Here is a 15,744-nt window from a genome sequence, read left to right as displayed (position 1 = left end):
ACCAAAGGATTGGCAGTTTGGACTCACCAGCAGATCCATGATAAAGAGAAGAGGCAGTCTGCTTTTCAGCCTTGGAAATCCTATGTGCAAGTTCTACTCTGTCCTACAGGTTCACTAGGAGTTGGAAATGACTCAATGGCAGTGTTTTTTTTTTTTTAATTTGCATTGATATTGTGTATATTTTCTAATAGAGTACCAATTTATAGAAAATACACTGTTACTTTTTTTATTTGGCCATCTCACCAAATTAATTTTTAAGTATTTTATTTAGTAATATTTTCTGAAAATGATTATAACTCATTTACTTTCTTACTCCTGAATCATATTTATTTTATTTCTGAATCATATTTTAAAGCACTATTTATAAATTTTGGCCAATTTTAAATAAATGGCGAAAGTAGGTTTTCTTGTCATATTCCTGACTTTAATAGAGAATCTTCTAATATGTTCACCATTAAGTATATAAAGATGGTTAATTTGAGAAATATTTAAAGGAAATATCTGTTAATACTAGTTATGATAATTTTTTCATTGTGTATTATTTCAGAAACTGTTTTTAAATTCCATCAATTTCTTTTTTAATTTGTATTGTGATTTGGGTAAAAGTATACAGCAAATTCATTTTCCATGCTTAGAAGCTTGATATTCATCTCATACACAGATTAGGTCAAATCACCTGTTTGGAAGAATTTCCTAGTGGATGAATCTGCTACATACAATTTAGGGATATGTCTCGGGCTATCTGGATCTCTGGTTGTGTAGTGTCTAAGGCATTTGACTGCTAACCAGAAGGCCGGTGTTTCAAACCCACCAGCCACTCCTCAGAAGGAAGACTGGGCAATCTACTTCCTTAGTGATACCGCCTCATAAACCCAGGTAGGTGTTGGTATGAGTTGGTCTGACCCAACGTTAGTGAGTTTGGTTTGGTTTTTGGTTTTAGCACAATAGATGATACGTAATAGTTGTTTAGTAATGATTAGCTCACTAAAATGCATACTAGATTGTAGTGAACTTGGTTATCTTTTACATCATTCTTGGAATTCATAGGTGAGAAAAATAGAAAATATGAAAATGTATCAATGCCTGGTTAAAATATTCAAAATGTGTTAAGTGAAAAACTAAATAATACAAAAAAGCACCACATTACCTCAAAATGTTTAAAGATGTTGGAGCATCATCTCAGTTCCATTTTATGACAAAATTAATTCATTTGCAAATATTTACCAATCACTGTCATGGTGGCATAGTGCCTAAGGCATTTGACTGGTAACCAGAAGGCTAGTGGTTCAAACTCACCAGCCAGTCCTTGGATGGAAGACGGGGCAACTACTTCCATAGAGAAACTGCTTCAGAAACCCAAGGAGAACTTGCTATGAGTCAGAATCAACTCCACAGCAGTGACTTTGTTTTTATTTTTGGTTTGCCAAAAGGCAAGGCATTTTTTTAAGCTGAAGATAAAGATACAGAAAAGATGAGGTCTTTGCCCATGTACATAAATAAACAAGGAAAAAGATAAATGTCAGGTATGAGCTATAAAATAACCCTAGTGGTGCAATGATTAAGCCGTTGGCTGCTAACCAAAAGGTCAGTGTTCACACTCATCAGCTACTCTGCAGAAGACAAGACCTGGAGACCTGCTCCCATAAAGATTACAGCCTAGGAAACCCTATAGGGCAGTTCTACTCTGTCCTAGAGTGTCACTCAGTATATACTGAGTTGGAATTCACTTAATCACACACAATTAAAGCTCTACAGAGGTTTTAACTAAGGTGATGTGAAGAAACTAGATTGTGTGGACTGGTAAGGTCCCTTTGAAGGTGCGATGTTTAAACTAAAACCTGAAAAGAAAAAGAAAGAAAATGAACTAGCCATGCAAATATAAAGGGGAACAAATTCTAGGCAGAGGGACAAGCTACTGCAAAGGCGACCAGGTTTTTCGTTCATTTGTTATGTTTTTTTAAGGACCTTTACGTAGAGGGTGAAGGAGAGTGGTAGGATACTGGCTTGGAGAGGTTGTTGTTACGTGCCGTTGAGTCGGACCCGACTCATAGCGACCCTTCCTTGGGTTGCCGAGGCAGTATCACTACGTAAGTAGATTGCCCAACCTTCCTTCTGAGGAGAGAGAAGTAGGAGGGTTCAACTCATTTCTATTTGCCACTTTAATTATGAGGGATACCCATATTTAAATAAATTGCATTTAGACCGGTTATGATGTGTGCCCAAAAGATCAAGTAAACAGATGTGAGTGATAGATCTCACCATATGCTCGAGTACGGGAGGTATCATTCATATTCTGTAATGTTGACGTTTTAATCTGCTGCCTTGTATTAAAGCTAATGTACTTTTTTTCCCCTCTTAAGCTATATTGTCACTTTCTGAAGATCAGAGGAGACATCTATCTCCTATAGTCCCTGGTGCAGTTCAAGTCCTAAATAATACAATATACAATTTAAACATTATGTCAGAAATCTGTGCTTGCTCACTTCTGAATCTCATGCTTCACATTTTGTGGGAAGTGAAAATCTATAAAGCCTTACTATCCACCTATAATTATTTGTAATACTTGAACTTCTTGAGATATAAAATTGACACAAACAGTTCAGTATGTATCCAAAGGGTGCCAGCCACAAGCCAGACTGAAGAGACGGTTTGTATGGTTTGTGACACCCTATCTCCCGTTCTGTATCTTTTCACTCTAATTGGCTCTGTTCTCCAGGCCAACAAGGTCTTCCACTTGGTAATACTTTTGGTTGCATAAGCTCGATATTATCCTTTCCTCCCTATCAAAACGTTATCTTCTTACTTTCAAATCCCAGGACCCTATTATCCATGGTAACCTGAGCTCTGATCCTTTAATCTGAACTAATGCTTCAATGGGACTGGCGAACATAGAGCTCCTTTTACAGTTAGGCAGTTCGGCCCACTTACTCTTTCAAGTCTGTTTCCCATGTTTTTTTCCTTCTCACAGGCAAGCTCCAGGGACATGGCCTGCCTAACCCAGCAGTCACGGAGTCAATTCCAACTCACGACTCCATGCGTGTCAGAGTGGAACTGTTCAATGGCTGGCTTTTCGGGAAGAGGATCTCCAGGCCTTTTTAAAGCTCCAGCCTTCTGGCCAGCAGCAGTGTGTGTCAACTCTGCATCACCCAGAGACTCCTACTTCTTCTTTTCAGACATCATCCATTTACCCTATTTCTAAGAAATATTTCATCTATGCTGGCTTTGGGAAGAATGTTCTTAGATATCTAGTGAAAAGGCCTGTGGCAATTTGGAAACAATGATTGTTTTTCTGACTTTCCTTTATATTTTTATCCTGTCTCTGTAAACACAACCAAATAGAGATGTGTTATAGAACAGAATTTGAGAAAGAATACTGGCCAAGGCCACGTCTGTACTGCATTGCAGTACTATTGCTCAAAAAAGTTTGAACGAATGGAGTCAAAGCTTGATTCCATTTTTTTTGCTACCTTTTATAATCAGTGAATTTATATTTAGCTTGCATTTTTTTAAAGGGAGATGAACAATAGATTCCTCTTTTCCACAGTATGTTTATAATTTGCTAAATTTTTTTTTTTTTTTTTTTTGCTGTGTTTGAACATTTTTTGCCTTCTGCTCTGTTTTGGGGAAACAAATTAAGTGATATAAATAGGATAAAGCTGTAGGATCAGTAGGCAGTAATCCCAATGACAGGTATTAAATACCTATAGATAACTGTCTTCTCCATTAGATCATAAGCTCCATCAAAGCAGAGGCCTGTGACCAACCAGATCCTTGCTGTCTCCCCAGCATAGAGGTAGAGTTCACATATTTGCTCCATGAAGAACTCCTGTCCATATTTGAGACTGCCTTTTGCTACCCTGAAATAGATGGCATATTTAACTAAATTATCACTGACAAAATTAACTTTCCAAGGAAGTAGAGTATGATATGGGTGACACATAATAAATCAGAATGTATGCTGTGGCCCTGGTTCTGCCATAAAAAGCATGGCAATGTATGGCAATGGGGAAGTCACTTGACCTCTCTGGGCCTCAGTGAATATATTTATGAAAATAAGAACTTAACTAGATGAAACCCAGTTGGGAAATTGTAAAATGAATTCAAGTTCTAACTAAATTGTTTGCTAATTTTGAAATCACTTAATGGAATACTTAAGTCAAAGACAACAACACTTTCAGTTTACAAGTAATAAACAAAGAATATTAGAAAATTTAAAATTTTTAATAAATGTGCTTTGCTCACAAAATGTGAAAAAATACAAACACAAACATACATTTTCTGTTATGCCACCTCCCCAATGTGGCAATGATGGTATAAACCACTTGATCTAGTCATGATCCTGAAGAATACAACCAAAGAGCCATCATTTGTTTCTGAAACACCAAATTATTTTGGAGAATCCTGCTGTCAGTGTGACAGGAGGCCCCTCAACTTCTTTATATTCAAATGAAATCATTCTTTAGAGTACCCATATAGTATTAGGAGGTCCCATTAACTTTTCTTGTCATTACATATATAATCTGTCACCAAGCCTCGTAACTGCTTATATTTTCAACACTTACACACTGAATTGGCTTTGGTGGTATATGTACTCATTTAAATCCTGTGCCAACCTAAACTGAATAAGCTGAATTTACAGTAACAAACAATATTTATAAATCCAAATAAATTTATACTAAGTGGTAATAGGTTTTATAAAGAGATTTTTCTTTAAAGTACTACTTAAAATACATCATGCACACTTTGGAGCATAAGCAGAATCGACATCTGTAAACAATCAGAAGAATTTATAGCACCAACATTTTAGCTGTAACAAAAAGGCTAACTCCAAGGTCACACTTACACTAACTCCTCAAAAGCACTGTTTTCATTTACTTTCAAAGCACTTTCATTTGATACTTTCATCGCTTTCTTTGCTATTAATGTTACATTTAGGCAAATCAAAGACAATAAAATAGTATGTTAAAAAGGTATTATCAAAACACGGTTCTGTGTTAGCCTCAACACAGCACTTTATTCCTTTTGGGGGAGTTATAAGACATGACCCTGTAGTGCTTAACTGAAAAAGTCAATCATGGTTTTTATGGAAATCTTATGCTACTGAAAGTAAATGGAAAATTTCAGGTTATTTCTGGTATATCTGAGCAATCAATATTTATTGCATTTAGTGGAATGAGTTTTTTTGGGTTAATTACAACTTGTTCCTTTCATTCATTTAGCATGTGAAATTTAATCTGAAATAGCAAATACACATGCTAAACTTTTATGTCGTAAAGAGTAAATTTTATATTTCTAAATAAAGTTCGACATTCAAAGTTAACTACAGCAATTCACAATAAGCACAAAGACATCAGTTTTACCAGAGTAAAGAAGTGCAGTTTATGAAATTCAGGATCAACTACTTTTGCAAGTTTCCTTTAAAAAGGCACACACACACATACACACACAGACACATTAACCATGAAATCTGAAACTGTGCTATTTCAGTGCAAAAACCTCAGTATGAGGTAATTTTAATGTAATAACCACTTGAAAAAAAATCCACACAGTGGCACTCTTAAAAATGACTGTTTACATGACAATTGCTGGCTGACAAGATAATGTGTCAAAGATAAATGTTCTTAGCTGTTTAAAACCAATCTTGTCTTGTTTGGACATACATTTCTCCTTAATCATTTGCTTCTGATTCAGAAAGACAAATGACATTTCTCAATGCCAACTAATGGTTGTCCACTAATGGTTTGCTTATTGAATGAAAAATTTCTGCTAGGATTTAGATGGAAATTAGAATACCAAAGGTCAAAATCATTTTATGAGATTATCAGCAGAGGGTTAATTTTATACTTTTCTATATAATTCCAGACTTGTAGTGCAGCAGCACCTTCTTAACGGAAAGGCGAGGACTTTCTCAAATTTGGTCTAGTTAGAACATAAGCTCTCTTTACAAGTGCAAACCCTTTCACAAAGGTGTTTTAGGTCAGTATTGAGTACTGTATTGTTCCTTGCTTAAATAGAAGAGTTTGTGAATAAACCTAGAGTAAAAAAAGGTAGACGTGAACTTTCACAGATAAATATATCTAACACCGAGATCCAAAATACTACTTTGGCAATGGTGTTTATTATATTGTGCTAATGAAACTAGAATACATAATTTTGGGGAAATGTCTCTCTGTCTGATGCTGTCAAATGTGCTTTTATAACAGAAGAAAGAAGGATAAATTGAATTATCACCAATTCCAAAAAATTCAGGAAATATTGGATCATCAGCAAAAATGGCTTTCTGCTGCTGACAACAATTTAGTTGAGGGGAGTGCGGAGACAAGTGCATCATCAAGCTAAAGCAATCTCTGTGTCACGTTTAACTTGTAAGTCATCAAAGTGCAACCGTAGGCTTTCTACACATCTAAAAGTTTCCCATTGCAATGGTTTAACATCAACATTGAGAAGTTGAAGGAAAATACAGATCAAATTGTGCTTCATTTTCCATGACAGCACTGACGAGAAAAAGGTACCTTTCTACAATATCTTGGTGCTAAATGGTAAAGGATCAGTGGTTTTTGCTAGGACAGGAGTCACAGCTCCTATATAAGAATACATTTTAAAATTGAGAAGTAGAAAAAAATAGCACACTCTGTAAACTTCTGCAATTCTTATATGCAAACAGGTTTTAAGTACTGAGCTCATATTAGTATTTCCAATTAGTGTAAGCAATTAGTTTAGGAGTCTGGACTTCAAGGGTCTTTGCTTTTTGATTAACTTAAAAGTAATATAGGATCTTCTAGCTCATAGAAAGGAATCGAGCTGGCTTGACTTTCTCCAGAATCTGAGTCATATGGAGCATCAGGGAGCTCTGTAAAACCGTATGCTAGCTGTTCATCTTCCATATCTGATCGAACATAGCAAGAAGAGTTAGAATATTCCTCATCTTCTACACTGTTGAAATCTTGAGGAATATATAACATTCCTGGGTAGTTCCTACTAACCAAGTCACTTGTAGTTTTTAGGGAGATTTTCCTAAATGCCATCAGATGCATATGTGAAAATTTTGAATACTTGAAACGTTTAAAGCCCAGGGACTCTATAGCAATCTTCCAGCTTTTCATCATCATAGCATGGCGGTTCTGATGGGAGGAATCGGGTGTGATGATAAGTAGCAAACCATTCAACACTAACAGTTCATGAGCTTTCTTGCAGCATATCCATCGCTGGTAAGGTGATGGAAAATAAGAAAGAAGGAGAGAGAAAACAACAACATGGAAAAGTTCTCCAGGAAGAGAATCAATGGGGTTTTTCAGCTGCTTCAAAAAGGCATCTATAGCATCCTGTGCAAGCTGGAGTGGCTGCTGAAGCTGTAAGTTCAGGAAGTCACATTTATAGACACTCTGCAGAAAGGGAAAACAAGGCAAATTAAAAACTTCAAAACTACTTTCACCTTATCTAATAGACTATCTCACAGACAGACAGCATTTCTATGTAATTCCAGGTTTGATTATGCACTTTTCCTTGCAAATTATTAAGCTTATACAAATTTACTCAACCAAAACATGAACTCACAAAAATCTCAAACAGCAATTAAGATTAAAAAAAAAACAACAACCAGGCTTTTGCAGTTGAGTTGATTCTGATCCATGGTCACTTAGAATAAAATCACCAACCTTCAGGTTAGTAGTCAACTGCAAAAAGTCTGCACCACCCAGGGACTTAAAAAGCAATTAACATCAGAGAATTTCTAGTCCTTATTTTTAAAAAATGTATTTTGGACCAACAATAAATTTGGAATTAGAAATAATTTTCACATATACATAATTTAAAAAAATCCTAAGAGTTTATTTGAAATTTGGTTGGGGTAAGAGTTTTCAAAAGCAATTCATTTATTTCTAATCTTAAGTCATGTCTATACTAATACATCGTCATTTACAGTTTCAAAAAAAAAAGGCTAATATAGAAACAACTTTAATATAAATAATACCATGAATTAAAGATGATTCAAAGTCAAAAAGTATAATGAAGGAAACATTATAAAATTTGTACAAGAAGAATGATAACACAACTTTTCAAGATCATGAGAAGGTCTTTTAAACCATTTACCTTACCCATCTTAAAAAGTAATTGTAATATTACCTTCATTTTATTAAAAAGTTATTCACTGATTTGACAGGTTTGCTGGTCTTGTAAAAGCCTGGTGGAACCCCTGAGACTACAGCCCCTAGCTGCCCTTCAGGCCTGGAATTGAACTCACTCCTGTGGCTTCCAGCCAAACAAAAGACAGGCATACGAGCTGAACATTTATATTAGGGAGATACACTCCTTGAAGAGATCAACCATGGGAGAATAGAAGCGCTGTGTGTGCACAGGGAGAAAGCCTGGATGGCAGGAGTACATAGGAGGGAAGGATACAGGGAGGAAGTGGAAAGGGATCTGTTGCACTGTGGGAAACTGCAGACAATGTCATGAGACAAAGTGTATGTGAGCTGCTGTATGGAAAATGAATTTGCTCTATAAACTTTCACCAAAATCACAATGAAAATAAAATAATAAAAATACTTACTCACTGGTTTGAAACAATCTACATATTGCATTTAATTAACTTAGTCAAATGGCCATGGGATCAACTACCTAATCTGATGAATATCAGAACTCTATGAAAATGATCCTGAATAAGACTATAAAATTAGATAAAAATTAGTCACTCTTATTATGTATCATCATCATCATAATCTGTCAGTTTGTCATACTGTGGTGGCTTATATGATGCTGTGATACTGGAAACTATGCCACTGGTACTTCAAATATCACCAGAATCACTCATGGTGAACAGTTTTCAGTGAAGCTTCTAGATTCACACAGACTAGGAAGAGGGATCCACTGATCTATTTCTTGAAAAAGTGGCCAGTGGAAAAAAAAAAAAAAAGTAGCTTATAAATAGCAGCAGAACACTGTCTGATATAGTGATAGAAGACGAGACCTTCAGCTTGGAAAGGACTCAAAATACCACTGGGGAAGAGCTGACTCCTCAAAGTCGAGTTGACTTTACTGACATGGATGGAATAAAGCTTTCAGGACCTTCATTTGCTGATGAAGCACGACACAAAATGAAAAGAAACAGCTGCAACCATCCATAAATACTGGAATGCAGACTATATGAAGTATGAATCTAGGAAAACTGAAATAGTAAAAAATGAAATGGAACACATAAAGATAGATACTCTAGGCATTTGTGAACTGATATAGACTGGTTTTGGCCATTCTAAATGGGACAATTATTTGGTCCACTCTGTTGGGAATGACAAATTGGAAAGGAATGGCATTGCATTTGTTGTCTAAAAGAACCTATCTAGATTTAACCTTAAGGACAATACTGTCAGTGATAGGATAATATCCATACCCATACAATGAAGACCAGTTGATGCAACTATTATTTATTAAGCACCAGTCACTAATGCCAAAGATGAAGAAACTGAAGATTTTTACCAACTTCTGTAGTCTGAAACTGATCAAACATACAACCAAGATGCACTGATAATTACTGGAGACTGGAATGCAAAGGCTGAAAACAAAGCAGCAGCTTTGGTAGTTGGAAAATAGGGCCTTGGTGATAGAAATGGTGCTGGAGATCACAAGACAGAATTTACAAGAATGACTTAATCACTGCATATACACTGGATGAAGTAATACAAGAATAAAACTGACTATATTTGTAGAACAAGAGATGATGGAGAAGTTCAAATATCATCCATCAAAGTAAGGCCAGGTGCTGACTGTAGAAAGACCATTAATTGCTAATATGCAAGTTCAAATGAAGCTGAAGAAAAGTAAAACATATCTTTGAGAGCCAAAATATCACCTTGAGTTTATCCCACCTTAATTTAGCAACCATCTCAAGAACACATATGACACACTGAACACTAGGAGCTAAGGACTCGAAGAGTTGTGGGATGTCATCAAGGACATTATACATGAAGAAAGCAAAAGATCACTAAAAAGACAGAAAGAAGGAAAAGACCAATGGATGTCAGAAGAGACTCTGAAGCTTGCTTTTGAATATAGTGTAGCTAAAACAAAAGGAAGAAATGATAAAATAAAAGAGCTGGACAGATCTCAAAAGGAAGCTCCAGAAGACAAACTAAAGAGTTATAATGAAATGTGCAAAGACTTGAAGTTGGAAAATTGTGGTAGTTAAGGCTGTGTGTCAACTTGGCTGGGCCTAGTTGAGTGGTTGGGCAGCTGGTGGTAGTTATTCCCCATGATGAGACTGGCAATCAGCTCCATGGTGGGATCTACCACAAGCAACTGTGTAGCTGCTTTAGGGATGTGGTCTGCTTCCCATATAAGCAGCAGCTGTGGGAATGGTCTCAAGCTTATGGCATGCTTGAACCCTGCATGTAGCCAAGTCGTTGTTCAGCAGCCTGCCATGCTCTGCCAATTTTGGCACTTTCAATGGACTTGAATCAATGGCCTGCTGTATTGTTCAGTAACATTGGGACTGTGCCATTTTATCCGTCAACCTTGGGCTTGTTAGCCTCAGCAGCCAGTAGCTGCCTGAGTGAAGAGATGCCTCTAGCTTCAGTGGGCCAGGAACAAGAGGCAGAGCTGAAGCCCAAGGTCAAGGGACTTTCATACAGCCCCTAGAGTCTGGCACTTTGAACTTGGACTTAAAGCCTCCAAAACTGTAAAAGAATAAACTGTTTGTGTAACAATCCAATTTGTAGTGTATTCTTGTCAGAGTGGCACTAGGTAACCTAAACAAAAATCAAAAGGGAAGAACACATGCTCAGCATTTCTCAAGCTGAAAGAAGTAAAGAAAAAATTCAAGCCTCAACTTGCAATGCTGAAGAATTCTATGGGCAAAATATTGACCAAGGCAGGACACATAAAAAAGATGGAAAGAATACACAGAGTCAGTGTACCAAAAAGAACTAGTCGATGTTCAACCATGTCAGGAGGTAGGATATGATCAAGAACCAGCAGTATTGAAGGAAGAAGTTCAAGCTCCATTGAAGGCACTGGTGAAAAACAAGCCTCCAGGAACTGACAGAGTACGAACTGAGATGTTTCCACAACTGGATACAAAGCTGCAAGTGCTTACTTGTCTATGCCAAGAAATTTGGAAGACAGACTCCTGGCCAACTGATTGGAAGAGATCTTTATCTGTGCCTATTTCAAAGAAAGGTGATATAACAGAATGCAGAAATTATTGAACAATATCATTAATATCACATGCAAGTAAAATTTTGCTGAAGATAATTCAAAAATGGTTGTAGCAGTATATCAACAGGGAATTGCCAAAATATCAAGCTGGATTCAGAGGACTCTGTGGAACGAGCACTATCACTGCTGGTGTCTGAATGATCTTGTTTGAAAGCAGAGACTACAGAAAGATGTTTACCTGTGTTTTTACTGTGCAAGGGCATTAGACTGTGTGGACAACAAATTATGAATAACACTGTGAAGAACAGGAAGGACAGAAGACTTGTGCTTATGCAAAAATGGTACACAGACCAAGAGGCCATTGTTTGAACAGAACAATGGGATATTGCAGGTTTAAAATCAAGAGAGGTGAGCATCAGGGTTGTATCCTTTCACAATATTTATTCAATATGTATTCTGAGTAAATAATTCAAGAAGCTGAACTGTAAGAAGATTGTGGCATCAGGATTGGAGGAAGGCTTATTTATAACCTGCAATATGCAGATGACACAACCTTGCATACTGAAAGTGATAAGGACTTGAAGCAGAATACTCACTGATGAAGATGAAAGGCTACAGCTTTCAGTATGGACTATACCTCAACATAAAACAAAAGTCCTCACAACTGGCGAATAAGCAACATCAAAATAAGTGGAAAAAACAGTGGCATTTTCAAGGATTTCATTTTACTTGGATCCACAATTAACACCCATGAAAACAGCAGTTAAGAAATCAAACAATATATTGTACTGGGCAAATATGCTGCCAACAACCTCTTTACAGCATGGATGTAACTAAGGTGCCCCTGACCCAAGCCATGGAATTTTCAATTGCCTGATATGCATGTGGTGTAGTGCCTAAGGCATCTGACTGCTAGCCAGAAGGCTGGTGGTTCAAACCCACCAGCCACTCCTCGGAAGGAAGGTTACACCATAGTGATACTACCTTGGAAACCCAAGGAGGGGTCGCTAGAAGTCAAAATAGACTCAATGGCAGTGAGTTTGGCTTTTCTGGCTTGGGTATGCATGTGAAAGCTGGACAATGAATAAGGAAAACTGAAGAATAATCGATGTCTCTTAATCATGGGGCTGCAGAGCAGGGACTGCCAGTCGAATGAACAAATCTGTCTTAGAAGTACAGCCAGAATACTTGGCAATGAGGATGGCGAGACTTCATCTCATGTACTTTGTACGTGTACTTTATCAGGAGGGACCAATCCCTGAAGGACATCATGCTGGTGAAGCAGAGGGTCAGCAAAAAAGAGGAAGAGCCTCAATGAAATGGACTGACACAAGTGACTACAACAATGGTCTCAAACACAGCAATAAATGTGAAGATAGTGGAAGACCGGCCAGTGTTTCACTCTGCTGTACACAGGGTTGCTATGTGTTGGAACTGAAATGATGGCACCTAGCAACAACAGTATCATATAGCAAGAAGCACTGGTGGTGCAATAGTTAAGCGCTTGGTTACTAACCTTCAGGTCAGCATTTCGAACCCGCCAACAGTTCTGCAGGAGAAAAGACTGATTACCTCCTCCTGTACAGATTACAGCCTAAAAAACCTTAAGGGGCAGTTCTACTATACCCTAAATGGTCTCTAGGAGTAGCAATAGACTCCATGGCATATAACAATAACATCATGTAGCAGTAGTTAACATAAATGATCAAAGATAGGAATAGTTTCTCATTCTTGATAGTGGGCAGACAAGGTGGACACATATTCATCTGGATGGTCTAACAGACATATTGTAGTTTGAATTTACTGTTTTCTTCTTTAATTTCCATTAATTTGAAAGTTGATTTCAGTTTTTTAAACCTTTCTTCTTTTCTAATAAAGACATTTAATACTAAAATTCTTCCCTAAGTATTATTTCAAGGGCCTTCCACACATTTTGATATCTTATGTTTTTAAGGTGGTATCACTACGGAAGTTGATTGCCCAACCTTCCTTCCGAGGAGTGGCTGCTGGGTTTGAACCAACAGCCTTCTGGTTAGCAGTCAGACGCCTCAGGCACTACACCACCAGAGCTCTCATTAAGTACTACAGAGCTCTCATTAAGTACTACGTCAGGGGCCTTCCACACATTTTGGTTTCTTATGTTTTTATTTACTTTTATTTCAAAAATAGGTTTCGACTTCCCTTTTGAATACTTCTTTGACCCCTGCACTATTTAGAAGCATGTGATTTAGTTTCCAAATACCTGCAAATTTTAGAGTTTCTCATTTAATTTCATTCTGGTTAGAGAGCATATTTTATATGACATGAATTCTTTCAAATTTATTGACACTTGTTTTATGATCCAGAATATGGGCAATATTGATAAATGTTCCACTTGTATTTGTAAAAAAAAATGTGTAGACTGCTGTTTTTATGTAGAACTTTATAATGTCAATTAGGTCAAGTGATAGTGTTTTTCACATTTTCTGTGTTCTTACTGATTTTCTATCTACTTGTTCTATCAATCACTGAGAGAGGTATCAAAATCTCTAACTAGAATCTTATTAGTATCTGTTTCTCTTGCTGTTTTATCAGTTTTTACTTCATATATTTTGAAGTTCTGTTATTAGGTGCATAATTTGCTTATCATTAAGAGCTGACCATCTTTATCCCTGATAATATTCTTGCTTTGAATGCTATTTTGTTGATTTTAATATAGCCACACTAGCTGGCCAGTCTTCTGCTTTTATCTATTTGTGTCTTTATAATTGAAGTGTTTCTCATAGACAGCACATGCTTGCGTCTTGTTTTACAATTCAATTTGATAATCTCTATCTTTTGAGATATTTAGGTCATTTCCATTTCATGTGATTAGTGACATGTTTAGATTTAAATCTATAATCTCGCAATTTGTTTCCTATTTGTTACACAGGCTTATTGTTCCCTTTGTTTTCTTATTTCTGCTATCTGTTGGGTTTAATATATTTTATGATTCCATTTTATCTTGACTTTGTTATGTATTACCTATAACTCTTTTTCTATTTCAGTGGTTGTTTTCAGGTTTATAGTATTCATCTTTAATTTATCATAGTTTACCTTCAAGTGGTAATATACTACTTCATGTGTAGTATAAAAAAAACAAAAATCCACTACCACTGTGTTGATTCTGACTCATAGCCACTCCCACTGGGTTTCCAAGGTGGTAAATCTTTTTGGAAGTAGATTGCCCTATCTTCCTTCCATGCAGCGGTTGGTGGATTTGAACTGTCAACCTTCTGTCTTAGGCATCGTGCCACCAGGGACCTTAAAATAGTATACTTCCATTTCTCCTAATATAATATACATTTTATTTTACATATTTTTAAAACCCCACTCTGTATTATTACTTTTGTTTAAATAGTCAATTATCTTCTAAAGATATTTAAATAATAGGAAAACATATATATAAAATGTCACTTTTTCATTCATTTCTGTAGAACCGTATTTTCACCTGGCTAAGGGAATGTCTCCTTTAACATTTCTTGTAATGCAAATTTGCTAATGCTGAATTCTTCCAGTTTTGATATGTCTGAAAAAGTTTATTTAACCTTCAGTTTTGAAATGTATTCTTACTAGGTATGAAATTACAGGTTAACAGATTTTTTTATTTCAGTATTTTAATGTGTGTTTTTAAATCTCTAGCTGTTTTGTAAGACTTTCTCTTACTACTGGTTTTAAGGAATTTGATTACAACATGCCCTGTTGTAGTTTTCTTCATGTTTCACATGCTTGTACTTGGAGTTTGTTGAAGGTCTTGGAGTTGTGAGTTTATGTTGTTGTTATGTGCTGTTGAGTTGGACCCGACTCATAGCGACCCCTCCTTGGGTTTCTGAGGTGGTATCACTATGGAAGTAGATTGTCCAACCTTCCTTCCAAGGAGTGGATGGTGGGTTTGAACCACCAGCCTTCTTGTTAGCAGTCAAGTGCCTTAGGCACTACGCCACCAGAGTTTATAGTGTTCAACAAATCTGGAAACATTTTAGCCATTACTGCTTCAAATATATCCCCCCCACCCACCCATTTGGGGGAATTTCAGTTATGCTTATAATTGGCCACTTGATTATCTCACTTCTTGCTGATACTCTTTCATTTTTTTAAAAATTCTCTTTTCTGTGTTTCTCTTTGGATAATTTTACTGCTATAGCTTTAAATTTTCTTCTCCAATGTTTAATGTACCACTAATCCCATTCAGTGTGCGTCTCACTTCACACAACATAGTGTCCATCTCTAGAAGTTTGATTTAGATCTTCTAAATATCTTCTTAAATATAGTGCCTGGAGCTGTATCAAAAGTAAATTGTCAAACATAAATTTATGTTATTCAAGAAAAATATCACTTATTTTTCTGATAGAAATAAGGAATTTGCCTGCTCTAAAATATGTAGCTTCAAAAAATACCCTTAATTAAACTCCTGACATCATGGAAATAAGATAAAAGAAAGCTTGAGCTGATAAGGAGGTCATAATGGTTTGCTGAATAGAAACTACAACATCACAAAAAATGGACTCACTGTGATGTTCTCAAAGGGCAGAAGAATACTTATCATTTCTTTTTTTTTTTTTTTAACTTTTTTTTTTT

General features: G+C 36.3%; 1 protein-coding gene across 1 annotated transcript in view; it reads right to left on the bottom strand.

The window, feature by feature from the left end:
- Nucleotides 1-6,752: 6,752 nt before the first annotated feature.
- BMT2 (base methyltransferase of 25S rRNA 2 homolog) overlaps nucleotides 6,753-15,744 on the bottom strand; it is a 166,605-nt gene continuing 157,613 nt past the window's right edge. The window contains exon 5 of the mRNA XM_007944171.2: nucleotides 6,753-7,382. Coding sequence (XP_007942362.1) covers nucleotides 6,753-7,382 — 630 coding nt within the window. The remainder of the gene's footprint in view (nucleotides 7,383-15,744) is intronic.

The sequence above is a fragment of the Orycteropus afer genome, unplaced genomic scaffold (assembly GCF_000298275.1).
Source record: "Orycteropus afer afer isolate SDZICR_OR568_19922 unplaced genomic scaffold, OryAfe1.0 scaffold00007, whole genome shotgun sequence".
Lineage (NCBI taxonomy): Eukaryota > Metazoa > Chordata > Mammalia > Tubulidentata > Orycteropodidae > Orycteropus > Orycteropus afer.
Note: the sequence above shows the minus strand (reverse complement) of the source record. Positions and strands in the feature narration are given on the sequence as shown.